Raw genomic sequence first — 20,788 nt, forward strand, 5'->3', positions numbered from 1 at the left:
CGTCACCCATTCGGCATGTTTAAGATGCTCTGGATCAACGTGTACGACAGCGTGTTCCAGTTCCTGCCAATATCCAGCAACTTCGCACAGCCATTGAAGAGGAGTGGGACAACATTCCAACAGGCCACCAATCAACAGCCTGATCAACTCTACGAGAAGGAGATGTGTCGCGCTGCATGAGGCAAATGGTGATCACACCAGATACTGACTGGTTTTCTGATCCACCCCCCTTAACATTTTAAAGGTATCTGTGACCAACAGATGCAGATCTGTATTCCCAGTTATATAAAATCCATAAATTAGGGCCTAATAAATATTTAAATTGACTGATTTCCTTATAAACTGTAACTCAAAGTCAAATCTTTGAAAATTGTATGTTGCATTTATATACACTATATACTGAGCAGCTGCACATAGGCTATACGCGTGGAATCAAATTACTCAATCTATTCCCCCTGTGGGTTCCAGGTCAAAACTAATGCAGTATATAGGGGATAGGGTAAACAAGACTGCCAAGGCAGCTAGCGTGCCCCACTGTGCTCCGGCCTAAATGGTGAGTAGATGGTTTCCCTTTCAGTCCTATCAGCTGTCCCACAACCAAGGCCTTCCTCCTTGTGTACAATCAATGTTAGCAAAGTAACATGACACAGGAGGTACAAGCTCCGAGGTAAACACAGCTGCGCACACACACACACACACACACACACACACACACACAACCTGCTTAGCTCAGCTCTCTAATTTAACATTTTGGAATAGACCTCTGAAGCAAAAGCATCCAATTAATTAACTAAATGGGCAGCGGCCAACCGAATTGCACCCTTTTCCCTAGATTGTGCACTACCCATAGGGCCCTGGTCTAAAGTAGTGCACTACCCATAGGGCCCTGGTCTAAAGTAGTGCACTACCCATAGGGCCCTGGTCTAAAGTAGTGCACTACCCATAGGGCCCTGGTCAAAAGTAGTGCACTACCCATAGGGCCCTGGTGTAAAGTAGTGCACTACCCATAGGGCCCTGGTCAAAAGTAGTGCACTACCCTTAGGGCCCTGGTCTAAAGTAGTGCACTACCCTTAGGGCCCTGGTCTAAAGTAGTGCACTACCCTTAGGGCCCTAGTCTAAAGTAGTGCACTACCCTTAGGGCCCTGGTGTAAAGTAGTGCACTACCCATAGGGCCCTGGTACCATTTGAGACAGAAACACAGTATTTTCCTCAATGGGATGCTTACTGTGCATTGTGTTGATAGTGTACAGTGCTGATTTACAAACCCTATCGTGGGCCCCTTTCCACATGTGGAAGCAGCAGCTTAGGGAAGAATGTCATTCGGCGAGAGAAGAGTGAGTGTGCGACAGCAGGGACAATGGAAGTGAAAGTTGAACAATGTATTGGGACAGAGATCACAAGACACGAAGATCAACTAGTTAAACGGCTCTCAACATGCCTGAAAGGAGAAGTAGGCCCATCCTCTCTGGTACCATGGATAGAAACTAGCCAGTAATGGAGGGTAAACGCAAATAAACACAGTTTACCCACCTTTTCCACGCCTCTGGGACAGTTTACCCACCTTTTCCTCTCCCTCCCTCTGGGACAGTTTACCCCACCTTTTCCTCTCCCTCCCTCTGGGACAGTTTACCCACCTTTTCCACGCCTCTGGGACAGTTTACCCACCTTTTCCTCTCCCTCCCTCTGGGACAGTTTACCCCACCTTTTCCTCTCCCCCCTTCTGGGACAGTGTGCCCCCCCCCTCTGGGACAGTTTACCCACCTTTTCCTCTCCCTCCCTCTGGGACAGTTTACCCCACCTTTTCCTCTCCCCCCTTCTGGGACAGTGTGCCCCCCCCCCTCTGGGACAGTTTGCCCACCCACCCATAAAAAGCGTTACTTTTTTCCACCACGACCGGCAATCAGACTTTTGTATTACCACTACATCACTGGTAACCACCACAAACATATGTTGATCTTTGAGTTGCCTAATTGAGGGAGACATTTTTCTGGGTCAACAACATTCAAACAAATACTGTAGGTTAATGGTCAGCTCCACCCATAGCTTGCCTGAAGCAGTAAGACTGTCAATAGCACAAGTTTTAGGCCTATACACACACACACACACACACACACACAATTAACTTGTTGACACTAGCTAGGTCGCTAGCTAGGCCGCTAATCCACACCCTCAAATGAGCTCAAATGAAGGTTGGCCATATTTTTTTACTTAACTAGGCAAGTCAGTTGAGAACAAATTCTTATTTACAATGACAATGGCCTACGCCAGCCAAAACGCAAACCGGGACGACGCTGGGCCAATGGTGCTCCGCCCTATGGGACTCCCGATCACGGCCGGTTGTGATACAGCCTGGAATCGAACCAGGGTCTGTAGGGACACTGAGATTCAGTGCCTTAGAACGCTGCGCCACTTGGGATGCAGGATTGGATGTGTGACCTGCCTAATAACGAACCACACATTTGATTTATGATATCTTCTATAGTCACTATGTCAGCCATTGTCAGAGTCAGTGATGTCTATCTTCTATAGTCACTAAGTCAGCCATTGTCAGAGTCAGTGATGCCTATCTTCTATAGTCACTATGTCAGCCATTGTCAGAGTCAGTGATGTCTATCTTCTATAGTCACTAAGTCAACCATTGTCAGAGTCAGTGATGTCTATCTTCTATAGTCACTAAGTCAGCCATTGTCAGAGTCAGTGATGCCTATCTTCTATAGTCACTAAGTCAGCATTGTCAGAGTCAGTGATGCCTATCTTCTATAGTCACTAAGTCAGCCATTGTCAGAGTCAGTGATGCCTATCTTCTATAGTCACTATGTCAGCCATTGTCAGAGTCAGTGATGTCTATCTTCTATAGTCACTAAGTCAGCATTGTCAGAGTCAGTGATGCCTATCTTCTATAGTCACTAAGTCAACCATTGTCAGAGTCAGTGATGTCTATCTTCTATAGTCACTAAGTCAGCCATTGTCAGAGTCAGTGATGTCTATCTTCTATAGTCACTATGTCAGCCATTGTCAGAGTCAGTGATGTCTATCTTCTATAGTCACTAAGTCAGCCATTGTCAGAGTCAGTGATGTCTATCTTCTATAGTCACTAAGTCAGCCATTGTCAGAGTCAGTGATGTCTATCTTCTATAGTCACTAAGTCAGCCATTGTCAGAGTCAGTGATGTCTATCTTCTATAGTCACTAAGTCAGCCATTGTCAGAGTCAGTGATGTCTATCTTCTATAGTCACTAAGTCAGCCATTGTCAGAGTCAGTGATGTCTATCTTCTTGATGACAACATAATGAAACAACTCCCTTTAAAAAAACGTGCACACGATGCTAAATGTGTGTTGGTTTTTTGGGAGGAAATTGCAGGCATATCCATGCTATGTGTTGCTGTCTACATCACTAAATCATGTATCCAGTCTGTATGAGAAGTAGCTTATTGCCATTATAGTGTGACCAGAATCCTTTGTAACTCGTGTTGTGGAATAAAAGGGTTTGTTTGGCCCACAGACTTACTGTTATGTTGTGGGTTGGCCTCACTGGACTCAATATATAATACATTTGAGCTGTTCAGTTCTTCTTAAATGGCCAAGGCATGACATTCTAACATGGCTAGTACTGGCATCAGCTGATCAGTTAAATAGCTAACAGGAACTAGATTCATGTAAAAGGGTCCAAGCAAGGCAAAATAAAGCAGACCTATATCCGATTTTGTTAAACTAGCTGGCTAAAGAACATAACGAATCTTTGGTCAGGGGGACCTTAACATGACTTCGTGTTATATATATATATATATATATATATATATATAAAAGGGTATATATATATAAAAAGTAGATAAAACATTTGTTTTGACAAACATCGACAACAACTGACGTTAACTAGCTTGGTAGTTAGATATAAATCACCGGTCCCATTTACAGCAAATCCAACATTACTCAACTCACCGGGGTCCATGTTAGCTGGATATTAAATTTGAGATGTTAATCTAGTTAAATAGTTAACTAAAATATAGCTAAACTTACTAGCCAGCTAACGTTAACCGGGCCATGATGTATTGGCTTTTTAAAATTGTTTTAAACGTTATAAAACCAACCTACAAGCAATCTCCCACTAGCTGTCTATAAAATAAAGATCGGAAGACAAAACGGTAAAGCGGATAATCTCTTGCTACCGTATCAAAAAGGGAAACACATCATCTATGTTGGGTTAGTGGTTACTAGATTAGCTAACACCATCCACAGATTCACTAACATTAACTCTCTAATCCAAGGCCGGGTAGAGAAGCATACTACCATGCCACTCCGGGGGGGGGGAGATAGGAAATACACTATCCAAATGCACTTCTTACCGTTTAGCTACTTTGGGCACAGTTGATCTTTCGATTTTGAAAAAGGTATCTATGTTTGTTCGCATACCAACAACAACAAAAAAGCAACAGTACACACGGTAGCTTCCTTTGGTTGAGCACTCAATAAATAAAATAAAATAAATAAAAGAGCACGTAGTAAACTAGCTAAACTAGAAGCGGTCCTGGTTGGCTGTCAATCCCTCCTACATCCGGGGGGCTGCGTTCATCACGAAAACATATAACGGAAACAGTGTTGTACTGAACGACCATTATGTAAATAAAATAAAAATAACGGAGGGGTTTGCTTCGTTCCGTTTGTTTCCGTTTAAGATATATTTTGCAACAAAATTGGCATAATGAATTACACCCTTTGTTCAAGTACATAGAATAACGTTTTGGAGAAATCGTTCCCGCAATGTAGCACAGGTTCAATTGAAATGTAGGCACCCCGGGTGTTGGAAAAGTGGGCGGTATGAGGGAATTCGCACATAAGTCGTATTAATAAAATCTAAATATTCCCTCGTTTTGTCGATCACAAAATAATTGTATTGTAATCACGATATAACAAAAGTTGTTCACACAATTATTTTCTGATCTCGGCAAAAAACGAGGGATTTTGTTTTTCATGTCCTTTTTCTGTTCTTCCGCAAATCCGTCCTGAGTGATGTAATCGAGAAAAATTGAGTAGTGTTTCCCCCTTTTCCCAAAGTCCACTTTACAATATCTTTCTATAACATGTCTTGATCTATCCTTCAACGTCTCTAAAAGCTAGTCTTTGATGGAGAAATACATGAACCCGTTCCTGCGTCAGATTTTGGAACTTTATTGATAGGTCTAACCTGGCATTGTTTTGTAACAAGTCTTGCTTAGGTAGGCTTGTTACTAGTTTACCTAACAGTGATTTATATATATACTAGATGTGACTAATAGGAGGCGCTGTTTTGAAGCCTCCATCTTGGCACTCCTCCAGCGTTGTAAAAATGTCTTTTGATCTTATTGAAATGCATTTATTAACGTCGATTTTTTGTTTTTTTTTGTTTACATGTTTATTCTATTCCAGACACCTTAATGCATACTTTTAAATTTTTTTATTTTATTTTTTTATTTCACCTTTATTTAACCAGGTAGGCCAGTTGAGAACAAGTTCTCATTTACAATTGCGACCTGGCCAAGATAAAGCAAAGCAGTTCGACAGATACAACAACACAGAGTTACACATGGAGTAAAACAAACATACAGTCAATAATACAGTATAAACAAGTCTGTATACAATGTGAGCAAATGAGGTGAGAAGGGAGGTAAAGGCAAAAAAGGCCTTGGTGGCAAGGTAAATACAATATAGCAAGTAAAACACTGGAATGGTAGTTTTGCAATGGAAGAATGTGCAAAGTAGAAATAAAAATAATGGGGTGCAAAGGAGCAAAATAAATAAATAAATAAAATACAGTTGGGAAAGAGGTAGTTGATAGGGCTAAATCAAGTACAATGTTATTGGTCACATACACATATATAGCAGATGTTATTGCAGGTGTAGCAAAATGCTTGTGTAAGAAATATTATGTGAGCTAAACATACAAATATATACAAACCTTTTCCTTAAAGTATAATTTCTGGAAAGTTCTACTGTTACTGTCCCCATTACAAACATATTTAAAAACATGTAATTTTATCCTTGAAAAAATGTAATTGAAATACTGTAGAATTCCATTCATTCCTATGGAGGACTACTTCCCAGTTGCCGTGCATATGAGACATTGGTGTCAGAAGTGGGATGGCGCCTGTGAGGTCATCAGAGAGGCATGCATGCACATGTAGAATTAAATAGAACTATGACCATCCTAGAGTTCTATTGTCACGTGTCTTTGGTAGCCTCGAGGCCCACATTTGACACTAGTGTAGCAAACGAGGACAAAGCCTATCTAAGCAAGGGGCATTCGTTGTAATACACTTTATTTGTAATGGTAAAGTCATATTTGACTTTCCATTATACACTTTTTTATACACTATTGGAAGCCTTTAATCTCTGTTTACAAAATCTCACAGGACAACACATTTTTTAATTTTTTAATTGAGCAGTATATCCTTGAGTTTAAGATCCAGGAAAATAAAAACCACACAGGAAATCCAATGTGCTTGCCATTTCTATTTGAGTGGCGATGGTCACGTTTTCTACTGGTAGAATTGCGAAAGAGTCACCATAGAAGAAGCGAACAGTTCACGCAAACCCACGAAGAAGAGCAACGAGGAAGTCTGATACATAACTTTTGTTGCCAGCTAAACTTCAGGTAATTCAATAAAACATTGTATACGGTATGTGAAATGTAGAAAGATGAATTATTCAGTTAATTTGAGAGAACATTGATATGTGTTTTTCTTGAGAATGACGGTTTTGAAAAACTAGTCCCGTCCTCAGTTTAGAGTTTTTAGCCTTGTCATGAGCTAACGTTAGCTAGCTACTTAGCTTATGCTAACTAGCTAGCAGGTATCATGACAGCCAGACACAAGCGAAATGTTTTAGATTATACGTTTCCATCCTATCAATTTCGTATTGATAGTTAGCCAAACAACATTTTGTTGATTTGTCTCGTCTTGAAACTGCAGTTTAATTGTCCAATCAAATATTTTTCTAGCTAGTTACACTGAACAAAAATAAAATAAAATAAACGCAACATGTAAAGCGTTTGAAATAAAAGATCCCTGAAATGTTCCATACGCACGGAGTTTTTCCTCTGAGATTTAGCACACAAAGTTGTTTACATCCCTGTTAGTGAGCATTTCTCCGTTGCCAAGATTATCCATCAACCTGACAGGTTAGTTTTAAATTTTTTAAAAAATATTTTATTTAACTAGACAAGTCAGTAAAGAACAAATTCTAATTTTACAATGACTGCCTACCCTGGCCAAATCCCCCCCCCCGTAATTGAACCTGGGTCTGTAGTGATGCCTCTAGCACTGTGATGCAGTGCCTTAGACCGCTGCGCCACTCTGGATCCCACCACAGGTGTGGGATATCAAGAAGCTGATTAAATAGCATGATCATTACACAGGTGCACCTTGTGCTGGGGACAGTAAAAGGCCACTCTAAAATGTGGAGTTTTGTGTCACCACACAATGCCACAGATGTCTCAAGATTTGAGGGTGGGTGCAATCAGCATGCTGACTACAGGAATGTCCACCAGAGCTGCTGACAGAGAATTTAACGTTCAATTCTCTGCTATAACCAGCCTCCAACGTCGTTTTAGAGAATTTGGTAGGTACGTCCAATCGGCCTCACAACTACAGACCATGTGTAACCATGCCAGTCCAGGACCTCCACATCCGGCTTCTTCACCTGCGGGATTGTCTGAGACCAGCCATCCATCAGTTGATGAAACTGAGGAGTAATTATGTCTGTAATAAAGCCCCTTTGTGAGGGGAAAAACGAATTCTGAATGGCTGGGCTTAGCTCTCAAGCCTATGCCCACCCATGACTGCGTCCCTGCCCAGTCATGTGAAATCCATAGATTTAGGGCCTAATTCATTCATTTCAATTGGCAGATTTCCTTTTATATAAACTCAGTAAAATGTTTGAAATTGTTGCATGTTATGTTTTTATATATTTTTGTTCAGTGTATATAATGTTCAAGTAATTACACAGCACATTTTCAAAAGTAGTCCAAAATCACGTGACACCGCAGAACAATACTATGTCGTTAATAGTCATTTTTTTTAAGCACGCTCGTGCAACTGTCTGCTAGGTCAGGAAAACATTTTTATTTTTTTTTGTCTCCTCCCACTTCAGAAGTAAACCAACCAGCTACGTGTCTGTCAACAACCCGAGGATCATCATGTCTTCAGGTGCCCTATTCCCCAGCCTGGTGTCAGGCTCCCGGGGCTCGTCCAGTAAATATCTGGTGGAGTTTCGTGCCGGTAAGATGACCATGAAGGGTAGCACCGTGACACCGGACAAACGTAAGGGCAGTGTGTACGTCCAACAGACGGACGACTCCCTCATCCACTTCTGCTGGAAGGACCGGGGATCTGGAAACGTTGATGATGTGAGTGGATTGCTGGATTTAGATCAAGTTGAATCAGATCAAGTTGAATCAGATCAAGTTGAATCAGATCAAGTTGAATCAGATCAAGTTGAATCAGATCAAGTTGAATCAGATCAAGTTGAATCAGATCAAGTTGAATCAGATCAAGTTGAATCAGATCAAGTTGAATCAGATCAAGTTGAATTAGATCATGTTGAATCAGATGGCGTAGTGTCTCTAGACTGGTCCCAATTTTGGTTTGCCCAAAGATGGCAGCAATGGAGATTGTAAAACTGCACAAACAGATTATTGTACCAGGCTATGATGTCTCTGGTAGTGAAACAGTATATAAACTGAAGAATATCTAACGACTTTATACAATATTAACCCAGTAAAAAGAAAAGGTGACGGTTTCCGGTAAGTTTTATAATATCCTTGCTTGTTTTTTTTGTTGATTCCAGGACCTGATCATCTTCCCCGATGACTGTGAGTTCAAGAAGGTGAGCCAGTGTACTACTGGGCGTGTGTTTGTGCTCAAGTTCAAGGCTGGATCCAAGAGGCTGTTCTTCTGGATGCAGGTGAGGGTTGAATTAACATTACACATAATAGCATTTCTTTTGACATGGAACTATAGCAGGCAAGGTGGGAATGAATTAGCCTGGTGGTCCCAGGTCTGTTGGTACTGTCTTGCCAAATGTGTGACAATGACCATAGGAGTTTGGCAAGACAGTATAAATGGGTCTGGGACCCGTCAAGGAAATTATGGGATTTTTGTTAGACCCTTAAAAGGCCCAAAGCAGCTGGTTTTTTAATATTTTCAATCTTTTCTTGGGAACAATTCAGTATCTTACTGTAATAGATTAACATTAAAATGTGCAAAAAAAATATATAACAAATGAGCCAAATGACTATTTTTCAAGCTAGAACTGAATCCTAGCTGTGATTGGTAGAGAGATTTGGAACGCTCTTTGTTATTGGTCTGTTAACCTATTATTATTTTTTTTACGTGTGGTGAGGTCACCACGGAATGCTGCATTGTCGGAACTAGAAGCACAAGCATTTCGCTACACTCGCATTAACGTCTGCTAACCATGTGTATGTGACCAATACATTTGATTTGATTTTTGGGGGAATAAACTCCCGCCCCATGCAAACCTGTTGATGTAGAAGGTCCAGTGTTGATTGTATTTTCAACTATCAGAAAATAACGGCGATCATATGTTTTCACACTATTACAGTGTTAGTTTCATCAGCTGTTTTTAAAATATGATATAAAACAACTTTTTTATTTTATTATTGTTTTTTTTAAACTTTTTTTTTCTTCACATGGTCTTTTTATACTTTATTCATTCTTTATGATGTTATCCATTTTTCTTGTCACCAAGAGCCAATACTTTTGATATTGATCTCTTAATGTTATTGATTCCTGTGATCACCAGGAGCCTAAATCGGACAAGGACGAGGAGTATTGCCGTAAGGTGAATGAGTACCTGAACAACCCTCCCATGCCTGGAACACTGGGCAGTGGAGGCAGTAGCAGCCACGAGCTGTCTGCTCTAGGAGGTACGACACACACAGACCACTCTCAACATTTTTATAACTATTTATTTGAATTGTTTCGTCTCTTAAGTTCAGATTTATTTATTTTTTCTTCCCCCAGGTGAGGGTGGCCTGCAAAGCCTCCTGGGTAACATGAGCCACACACAGCTGATGCAGCTGATTGGACCGACTGGTCTGGGAGGACTTGGTGGTCTAGGGGCCCTAGCAGGACCAGGTCTCGCCAGTCTGTTAGGCAGTGGAGGCCCTGCTACCAGCTCCTCATCCTCCAGGTAGGTGGGGGGAGGGCGTGTGATACGACTTTTACAGCTGTGCTGCGGTCGAGGCGGAGCAGAGTACCCTAGATCAGCACAGCCGTGCTAAAGAAGCTGTTCCTTTGGCTCCGTAGCCAGCCCAACTACACAGCTAAAACAATCACGTCAGACTGAAGTTGGAGAGACGGAAAACCAGCTGCATTAAATTAAATTTTGACCAGTTCTGTTGACATGGTTTTTGTGTATAAATAAACAGTTTGATGCTTTATTTCACCTGTCTCAGAACAGCTGTCTCGTCCTGACGCTTTCATTCTCTGTGGGCCGGTTGAGATCGCATTTTCAAAATTGAAACAATGTTGCAAAGGTCAGAGTGCTAGATACAAGCTACGATCATATAACAAATCATTATAATTCCTCCGCTCTTCCCCCCCCCCCCCCCCCCACCACAGCTCTCGTAGTCAGTCTGCGGCCGTCACCCCCTCCTCCGGTTCCACCACCACCAGGACCAGTTCGACCGTGGCCCCCACCACTCCAGTTACCCCTGCTGCCACCTCCGCTGCCTCTCCCACTGTCACCCCCACCACTCCTGCTGGTACCGTTATTACCAATATCTTCTGTCTATAGTTTTGCACCTTATTGGTTATTACCTTTTTTTATATTTTATTGTCCCGTTTACACCCCGCTGTATTCTGTCTGTCTGTCTGACGCAACACAGCGAAGTGTAAACGGTGCAATGTCAAAGTATATATATGTGTGTGTGTATATATATCTATATCTATATCTCACACTACATGACCCAAAGTATGTGGACACCTGCACGTCCAACATCTCATTCCAAAATCATGGCCATTAATATGGAGTTGGTCCCCCTTTGCTGCTATAACAGCCTCCAGTCTTCTGGGAAGACTTTCCACTAGATGTTGGAACATTGCTGCTATAACATCCTCCACTCTTCTGGGAAGGCTTTCCACTAGATGTTGGAACATTGCTGCTATAACAGCCTCCACTCTTCTGGGAAGGCTTTCCACTAGATGTTGGAACATTACTGCTATAACAGCCTCCACTCTTCTGGGAAAGCTTTCCACTAGATGTTGGAACATTGTTGCTATAACAGCCTCCACTCTTCTGGGAAGGCTTTCCACTAGATGTTGGAACATTGCTGCTATAACAGCCTCCACTCTTCTGGGAAGGCTTTCCACTAGATGTTGGAACATTGCTGCTATAACAGCCTCCACTCTTCTGGGAAAGCTTTCCACTAGATGTTGGAACATTGCTGCTATAACAGCCTCCACTCTTCTGGGAAGGCTTTCCACTAGATGTTGGAACATTGCTGCTATAACAGCCTCCACTCTTCTGGGAAGATGATCAGAAGATCTTTGTTTCTTGGGACCTAGAACAAGCATCTCTGTTTTGTCTGAGTTTAAAAGTAGAAAGTTTGCAGCCATCCACTTCCTTATGTCTGAAACACAGGCTTCTAGCGAGGGCAATTTTGGGGCTTCACCATGTTTCATTGAAATGTACAGCTGTGTGTCATCCGCATAGCAGTGAAAATTAACATTTGTTTTCAAATGACATCCCCAAGAGGTAAAATATATAGTGAAAACAATAGTGGTCCTAAAATGGAACCTTGAGGAACACCGAAATTTACAGTTGATTTGTCAGAGGACAAACCATTCACAGAGACAAACTGATATCTTTCCGACAGATAAGATCTAAACCAGGCCAGAACTTGTCCGTCCGTGTAAACCAATTTGGGTTTCCAATCTCTCCAAAAGAATGTGGTGATCGATGGTATCAAAAGCAGCACTAAGGTCTAGGAGCACGAGGACAGATGAAGAATGGAAGATTCGATATAGGCCGATAGGTTTTTATATTTTCTGGGTCAAGATTTGGCTTTTTCAAGAGAGGCTTTATTACTGCCATTTTCAGTGAGTTTGGTACACATCCTGTGGATAGAGAGCCGTTTATTATGTTCAACATAGGAGGGCCAAGCACAGGAAGCAGCTCTTTCAGTAGTTTAGTTGGAATAGGGTCCAGTATGCAGCTTGAAGGTTTAGAGGCCATGATTGTTTTCATCATTGTGTCGAGAGATATAGTACTAAAACACTTGAGCGTCTCTCTTGATCCTAGGTCCTGGCAGAGTTGTGCAGACTCAGGACAACTGAGCTTTGGAGGAATGCGCAGATTTAAAGAGGAGTCCGTAATTTGCTTCCAATTTTCTGGAAGCTTGCTTCAGAGCTCGGGTATTTTCTGTGTACCAGGGAGCTAGTTTCTTATGACAAATGTTTTTCGGCATGCAACTGCATCTAGGGTATTGCACAAGGTTAAATTGAGTTCCTCAGTTAGGTGGTTAACTGATTTTTGTCCTCTGACGTCCTTGGGTAGGCAGAGGGAGTCTGGAAGGGCATCTAGGAATCTTTGGGTTGTCTGAGAATTTATAGCACGACTTTTGATGATCCTTGGTTGGGGTCTGAGCAGATTATTTGTTGCTATTGCAAATGTAATAAAATGGTGGTCCGATAGTCCAGGATTATGAGGAAAAACATTAGGATCCACAACATTTATTCCACGGGACAAAACTAGGTCCAGAGTATGACTGTGGCAGTGAGTAGGTCCAGAGACATGTTGGACAAAACCCACTGAGTCGATGATGGCTCCGAAAGCCTTTTGCATGTGAATATTAAAGTCACCAAAGATTAGAAGATCTGCTATGACTACAAGGTCCAATAGGAATTCAGGGAACTCAGTGAGGAACGCTGTATATGGCCCAGGAGGCCTGTAAACAGTAGCTATAAAAAGTGATTGAGTAGGCTGCATAGACTTCATGACTCGAAGCTTAAAATATATGTATTTTTTTGTAAATTGAAATTTGCTATCGTAAATGTTAGCAACACCTCCGCCTTTGCGGGATGCACGGGGGATATGGTCACTAGTGTAGCCAGGAGGTGAGGCCTCATTTAACACAGTAAATTCATCAAGCTTAAGCCATGTTTCAGTCAGGCCAATCACATCGAGATTATTGACAGTAACTGCCTTGGAAGTGAGGGATCTAACATTAAGTAGACCTATTCTGAGATGTGAGGTATCACGATCTCTTTCAATAATGGCAGGAATGGAGGAGGTCTTTATTCTAGTGTCATTGCTAAGGCGAACACCGCCATGTTTAGGTTTTCCCAACCTACATCGAGGCACAGACCTCAAGCCACAGGTCTCAATGGGGATAGCTGAGCTGACTACAGGCTGTTAGCCAGTCTGCCACTAGCACACTGGCTAACAGCCTGCTGCCTGGCCTGCAACCTAATTTCATTGTGGAGCTAGAGGAGTTAGAGCCCTGTCTATGTTGGTAGATAAAATGAGAGCACCCCTCCAGCTAGGATGGAGTCCGTCACTCCTCAGCAGGTCAGGCTTGTTCCTATTTGTTGGTGAGTCCCAGAAAGAGGGCCAATTATCTACAAATTCTATCTTTTGGGAGGGGCAGAAAACAGTTTTCAACCAGCGATTGAGTTGTGAGACTCTGCTGTAGAGCTCATCACTCCCCCTAACTGGGAGGGGGCCAGAGACAATTACTCGATGCCGACACATTTTTCTAGCTGATTTACACGCTGAAGCTATGTTGCGCTTGGTAATCTCTGACTGTTTCATCCTAACATCGTTGGTGCCAACGTGGATAACAATATCTCTATACTCTCTACACTCGCCAGTTTTAGCTTTAGCCAGCACCATCTTCAGATTAGCCTTAACGTCGGTAGCCCTGCCCCCTGGTAAACAGTGTATGATTCCTGGATGAAGTCTAATACTGCGGGTAATGGAGTCGCCAATGACTAGGGTTTTCAATTTGTCAGAGCTAATGGTGGGAAGCTTCGGCGTCTCAGACCCTGTAACGGGAGGAGTAGAGACCAGAGAAGACTCTGACTCCGACCCGCTGCTTAATGGGGAAAACCGGTTGAAAGTTTCTGTCGGCTGAATGAGCGTCACCGGTTGAGCGTTCCTACAGCATTTCCTTCCAGAAACCGTGAGAAAATTGTCCGGCTGCGGGGACTGTGCCAGGGGATTTATACTACTATCTGTACTTACTGGTGGCACAGACGCTGTTTCATCCTTTCCTACACTGAAAGTACCCTTGCCTAACGATTGCGTCTGAAGCTGGGCTTGCAGCACAAAGTTGAGTGAGGGGGGGGAAAAACTAAAAATATATAAACGGTAATTAAAAAATAAAAACCGTAAAGTTGTCAGGTAGCAAAGTAAGGTTGGCAACAAAACGCACAGCAACATGTAAACAAGTCTGCAAGTTGTGAACGGGTGTGGCTGAAATAGCCGAATCCACTAATTTCAAGGGGTGTCCACATACTTTTGTATGTGTATACACACACACACACACATTTAGTTAGTTCATTGAATATGTAGAAAGAGGGGGGGGGGGAAGATGGGAGAGCTTGTGTTAAAGGGCAGAGGTTAGGAGTCACCTGCCGACACCGTAGACATTTGTGCTCGAAGTTTCGTCTTAGCACCCTAGGCCACGTCCCGTCTGTGACGAATAGACGTTGATTTGATTGGATGTGTTGCTGCAGCCCAGACCCCCGTCGTGCCGGCAGCCGTCGGCTCCCCCACCCAGCCCATCCAGCTCAGCGACCTGCAGAGCATCCTGGCCACTATGAACGTGCCGGCCATGTCGGCTGCCGTCGCCGTGCAGGGAGGTGACGGTAAGCGGACGCAGGAAATGGAAATTGATGGGGCATTCTACATTCTACAGATAATTAGTGGCTTTGTTTTTCTCACTTTTTGTAACAATTAGCTTGTTTTTAGATGGCTAAATAGGGATTATTATTATTTTTGAGTGTAGTTGAATAAAAAATTATAGGCAATACATGACTACAATTCACGTGGACATTTTATTTAGATTTTTCTTCACATGAGTAGACCGCTAACATATCTGGTATTATGTCTTCATGACGTAATAGTGTGTGTTTTTTTATCATTGTGTTGATCCTCTCCTCAGTGGACCTGGCCAGTGTGTGTACCCCGGAGATCATGGCTCCTATCCTGTCTAACTCTGAGGTACAGCAGAGGCTCCTACCCTACCTGCCCTCGGGAGAGTCTCTACCTCAGAGTGCAGAAGAGATCCAGAACACACTCACCTCGCCACAGTTCCAACAGGTTAAGGATTTTTTTTTTAAACGGGACAGTCACGACAGGTTATCTCCTAGTTTACAGAGAAACATTTGATTGGGTATGACTGACAAAGGACCTTCTCAACATTCCCTTAAATGCTAAACTCCTCTCTCTGTATGTCTCTCTTCCCAGGCGATGAGTATGTTCAGCAGTGCCTTGGCATCAGGACAGCTCGGACCTCTCATGAACCAGTTTGGTCTGCCCTCAGCGGCTGTTGCTGCAGCAAACAAAGGAGGTGACCCCCCCCACACACACACACACACACACACACGTCAGAATTTACACATCCTCACACAAGCAGTAAGCACATGTGGCATACAGGGGGCAGCAGTTGCCTTGAAGTTAGAGACAGGCTCGTAACCAGAGGTTGGCATCAAAATCAAATCAAATTTTATTTGTCACATACACATGGTTATACCATCTGCTGCCCCCTTGAGCAAAGCACTGAAACCCCCATGTTTTTTTTTAAATTCTGTTTTAGATGTGGAAGCGTTTGCCAAAGCCATGGAAGGGACTGACAAGGATAAAGACAAGAAGGACGATGACGAGGACATGAGCCTGGATTAGAAGATCTGACCTGGAGTCTCTTGACACACGTTCTTCTGTTACTTACCGCTAGTCTGGAGTGTTGCCTCAACGAATATTTAGCAATTCTCAGATGCATCTTTACAGAAAATGCATGTGCCAACGAATCAATCGTCTTTGAATAGCTTGTGTGTGTGTATTCAATGCATTTACATTAACATTAAATTAGTAAAATAATGAAAATTACCAATGCCTTTCTCCTTTTTTAAAATTAAAAGTAAGCAATTGAGCACACAAAAAATACAAAGAAGAAGTTGCCCCATACCCATTTTTGTATCAGGTAAGACTTTATTTAAAAAATGTATTTAGCATAGCTATTCTCCTTAGGGGGAATCAGCTTATCGGCCAATATACCGCGGGTAAAGGGCTGTTCTTAGGCACGACGCAACGAGGAGTGCCTGGATACAGCTCTTAGCCCGTGGTATATTGGTCGTAAACCACAAACCCGAGGTGCCTTTTATTGCTGTTATAAACTGGTTACCAACGTAATTAGAACAGCCAGGGTATGACAATTTGTACTATCAGCATTCAGGGCTCGAACCACCCAGTTTATAATAACATATAAACAGTAGTAAAAGTTTTAAACTCTTGTGATATAATCCATACATCCCTCCCCCCCATTATACTAACTATATAAAATGTGCATTTATTCTATCGAATACAGTACATGTGATGTGGATCAACGATAACACTGATTATAGTATTTAAAGCTGGACTCCTTAATGGTGAAATTGACATTTGGATATAACAACCGAAGTTCAAGTTACTGGGGGCGCTGTTTCGCCTAATGCATATTCCACGTTGAAGGGATGTACCACAGTATTACTGAGGGCCGGTTTCATAGACCTACATTAATATTCTCAACATGAAAGCATGTTTTTTGGGGGGAGGAGGGGCTATGGTCAAGCTAAATTGAGTCAATGTATGTAAAGCAGAATCACAATGATCACAACCACAATTTTCTACTAAAGGGATTCTTTATTTATGTGTATATATATATATATATATATATATCTTTAAGCACTTTCCAGAACTAGTTAGTCGAAGTGGATTCTATCCATGGCCAAACAACGACACGATTTTTCAGTGGTCTGTATAAAATAAGTGCAGTTTGGTCCAGGTAAGTTCAGGGCTCGATTCAACCCGGATCACGGAAGTTATAGCGCGATTTGAAATTCAAGCGTTATTTCCGATTGAGCCGAAACAATGCAGCATTTACTGTGAACGCAGGAAGATTGCCTTTTAAATTGATATCGCACTGGAGAGCGGATCTTCAGAGCTACGGATCGAATCGAGCCTTTTAAATGTAGGTCTGTGAAAGCAGCCCAGAGAGACGTAGATTACTATTAAAGTTACAGTACTAACACACCAAAGACAACATACTTAGCTATCTTATTCTCTAGCCCAGGTACCAGGTCTGTTTGTGCTGTCATTTCCACTCCTTGTCTGACACGAAGGACTGGACTTCAGACTTTACTCAAGCGCTAGCACTTCGTTAATTGCAAACCGGAAATCAAGACGTGGAAAAATAAATACGTTTAAATTAACTAATGTACGTCACCCACCACCAGTGATTTGTATGGGTGACATCATGTACATGTTTTATACGGTGACGAGTAGTATAAGGGGCATCGGAGCAGGGCTGCGTTCAAACAGGCTAACAAAGTGGTTGGAATGTTCAGATAGAAATACCATTTCTAGAACCGACATGCCCCTCTTGATGTGTAGAATACAGTATCACACCAGCTCTATTCATAACACTTCTGTCTGCAAAGCTCCACAACATTGTCCTACTGAACTTGCCCCCAGGGGTGATACTTCAGAGAGGTGAAACAATTCATAAAATAAAAAAAAGAGAACTGGTCTATTATACAGTCGTGGCCAAAAGTTTTGAGAACGACACAAATATGAATTTGTGAGTTTTTGTTAATCCACCCGCCTCTTGAGGTGACCACAAGTTCTTAATGAGATTAAGGTCTGTCGAGTTTCCTGTCCATGGACCCAAAATATTGATGTTCCCCGAGCCACTTAGTTATCACTTTTGCCTTATGGCAAGGTGCTCCATCATGCTGGAAAAGGCATTGTTCTTCACCAAACTGTTCCTGGATGATTGGGAGAAAGAAGTTGCTCTTGGAGGATGGGTTGGTACAATCCTTTTTTCATGGCTGTGTTCTTAAGCAAAATTGTGAGTGAGCCCACTCCCTTGGCTGAGAAGCAACCCCATACATGAATGGTCTCAGGATGCTTTACTGTTGCCATGACACAGGACTGATGGTAGCGCTCACCTTGTCTTCTCCGGACAATAATTTTTCCGGATGCCCCAAACAATCGGAAAAGGGATTCATCAGAGAAAATGACTTTACCCCAGTCCTCAGCAGTCCAATCCCTGTACCTTTTGCAGAATATCAGTCTGTCCCTGATGTTTTTCCTGGAGAGAAGTGGCTTCTTTGCTGGCCTTTTTGACACCAGGCCATCCTCCAAAAGTCTTCGCCTCACTGTGCGTGCAGATGCACTCACACCAGCCTGCTGCCATTCCTGAGCAAGCTCTGTACTGGTGGTGCCCCAATCCTGCAGCTGAATCAACTTTAGGAGACGGTCCTGGCGATTGCTGGACTTTCTTGGGTGCCCTGAAGCCGCCTTCACAACAATTGAACCACTCTCCTTGAAGTTCTTGATGATCCGATAAATGGTTGATTTAGGTGCAATCTTACTGGCAGCAATATCCTTGCCTGGGAAGCCCTTCTTGTGCAAAGCAATGATGACAGCATGTTTCCTTGCAGGTAACCATGGTTGACAGAGGAAGAACAATGATTCCAAGCACCACCCTCCATTTGAAGCTTCCAGTCTGTTATTCGAACTCAGTCAGCATGACAGAGTGATCTCCAGCCTTGTCCTCGTCAACACTCACACCAGTGTTAACGAGAGAAACACTGAAATGATGTCAGCTGGTTCTTTTGTGGCAGGGCTGAAATGCAGTGGGGATTCAGTTCATTTGCATGGAAAAGAGGGACTTTGCAATTCATCATAACATTCTGGAGTATATGCAAATTACCATCATCGAAACTGAGGCCCGACTTTGAAAATTAATATTTGTGTCATTCTCAAAACTTTTGGCCACGACTGTACAGCTGCAGATATGTTAGACTGATATGTACAGCTGTAGATATTAGACTGAGCTACATGAAGACAGTATACATGACAGAGAATCATATTGGTTCTACATAGGTATTTCTATCAGAATTTTCTGTAATGTCCTTATGAACATGACCCAGAGCTTGCTGGCTGTAACAGGGCTAAAAGGGGTCTACATGGCTGGACAGCCCTGTGTGCCCACAGCTCCGTGTACTGACAGGGGTTTAGAAAGCATGGCTGGTCGATGGTTCAGGACAGCTCTCCGAACACAACCATGGAAGGAGGGCAGGGCATCGGGGAGGCCCGGCACATCAACACCATCTAGAGGAGAGAGAAGAAGACCACAGGAAATGCGAGTGAGTTGCAACACAGAAAGATAATTTAAGATGGGTTTGTATGTGTGGCAAAAGCACTCTCCATTTCACTTATCTGTATCCCGCAAGGTACCCATGCACAGTTTAAGATTTAAAACCATGGTATCATGACCTTAACTTTTCAAATGTTTGACTTCTGAGATAAATGTTTGTCATGTTAGTCCGGACCCCTGTGAGCATTGAAGGTCCCCAAGAACATAGGGGCCTCTATCATTCTTAAATGGAAGAAGTTGTGAACCACCAAGACTCTTCCTAGAGCTCGCCGCCTAGCCAAACTGAGCAATCGGGGGAGAATGGCCTTGGTCAGGGAGGTGACCATGACCCCAATGGTCACTCTGACAGAGCTCCAGAGTTTCTCTGTGGAGATGGGGAGAACCTTCCAGAAGGACAACCATCTCTGCAGCACTCCATCAATCAGGCCTTTATGGTAGAGTGGCCAGTCGGAAGCCACTCCTCATTAAAAGGCACATGATAGCCTGCTTAGAGTTTGCCAAAAGGCACCTAAAGACTCTCAGAACATGAGAAACAAGATTCTCTGGTCTGATGAAACCAAGAAAGCCAAGAGTCACGCCTGGAGGAAACCTGGCACTATCCCTGTGGTGAAGCATGGTGGTGGAAGCATCATGCTGTGGGGATGTCTTTCCGCGACAGGGACTGGGAGACTAATCCGGATCGAGGGAAAGATTAACGGAGCGAAGTACAGAGAGATCCTTGATGAAAACCTGCTCCACAGCGCTCAGGACCTTAGACTGGGGCAAAGGTTGAACTTCCAACAGGACAACGACCCTAAACACACAGCCAAGACAACACAGGAGTGGCTTCGGGACAAGTCTCAATAAAAAAGTCTCAGACATTTTCCATACGCACAAAAAAGCTTATTTCGCTCAAATGTTGTCTCTGTTAGTGAGCATTTCTCCTTTACCAAGGCAATCCATCCACCTGACAGTTGTGGCATATCAAGAAGCTGATTAAACAGCATGATCATTACACAGGTGCACCTTGTGCTGGTGGAAATAAAAGGCCTCTTCAAAATGTGCAGTTTTGTCACAGAACAATGCCACAGATTGAGGGAGCGTGTAATTGGCATGCTGACTGTAGGAATGTCCACCAGAGCTGTTGCCAAATAATTTAATGTTCATTTCTCTACCATAAGCCGCCTCCAATGTCATTTTAGAGAATTTGGCAATACGTCCACCTCACTACCGCAGACCATGTGTAACTACATCAGCCCAGGACCTCCACACCCGGCTTCTTCACCTGCGGGATCGTCTGAGATCAGCCGCCCGGACAGCTGTTGGTTTGCACAACCAAATCATTTCTGCACAAACTGTCAGAAACCGTCTCAGGGAAGCTCATCT

General features: G+C 43.0%; 3 protein-coding genes across 3 annotated transcripts in view; 1 reads left to right on the forward strand and 2 right to left on the reverse strand.

Annotated features, from left to right (window-relative positions):
- Positions 1–4,573, reverse strand: part of LOC110492453 (dnaJ homolog subfamily C member 5) — a 30,432-nt gene extending 25,859 nt beyond the window's left edge. Inside the window, exon 1 of the mRNA XM_036947796.2 lies at positions 4,344–4,573. The gene's annotated coding sequence lies outside the window, so the exon portion shown is untranslated. The remainder of the gene's footprint in view (positions 1–4,343) is intronic.
- A 1,529-nt stretch (positions 4,574–6,102) lies between these two features.
- On the forward strand, positions 6,103–16,110 carry LOC110492454 (proteasomal ubiquitin receptor ADRM1-A). The gene is made up of 10 exons (XM_021566783.3): positions 6,103–6,628; positions 8,125–8,380; positions 8,821–8,937; positions 9,799–9,922; positions 10,020–10,188; positions 10,620–10,762; positions 14,739–14,870; positions 15,167–15,324; positions 15,472–15,574; positions 15,821–16,110. Exons 1-10 carry the CDS (start codon positions 6,471–6,473, stop codon positions 15,904–15,906), a joined length of 1,446 nt encoding a protein of 481 aa, XP_021422458.3. The 5' UTR covers positions 6,103–6,470; the 3' UTR covers positions 15,907–16,110.
- Positions 16,111–16,192: 82 nt separating this feature from the next.
- lama5 (laminin, alpha 5) overlaps positions 16,193–20,788 on the reverse strand; it is a 280,241-nt gene continuing 275,645 nt past the window's right edge. Inside the window, exon 79 of the mRNA XM_036947797.2 lies at positions 16,193–19,377. Within this exon, the coding sequence (XP_036803692.2) occupies positions 19,229–19,377 (149 nt within the window). The 3' untranslated portion in view covers positions 16,193–19,228. The remainder of the gene's footprint in view (positions 19,378–20,788) is intronic.

The sequence above is a fragment of the Oncorhynchus mykiss genome, chromosome 16 (genome assembly GCF_057628025.1).
Source record: "Oncorhynchus mykiss isolate SJ-2025 chromosome 16, ASM5762802v1, whole genome shotgun sequence".
Lineage (NCBI taxonomy): Eukaryota > Metazoa > Chordata > Actinopteri > Salmoniformes > Salmonidae > Oncorhynchus > Oncorhynchus mykiss.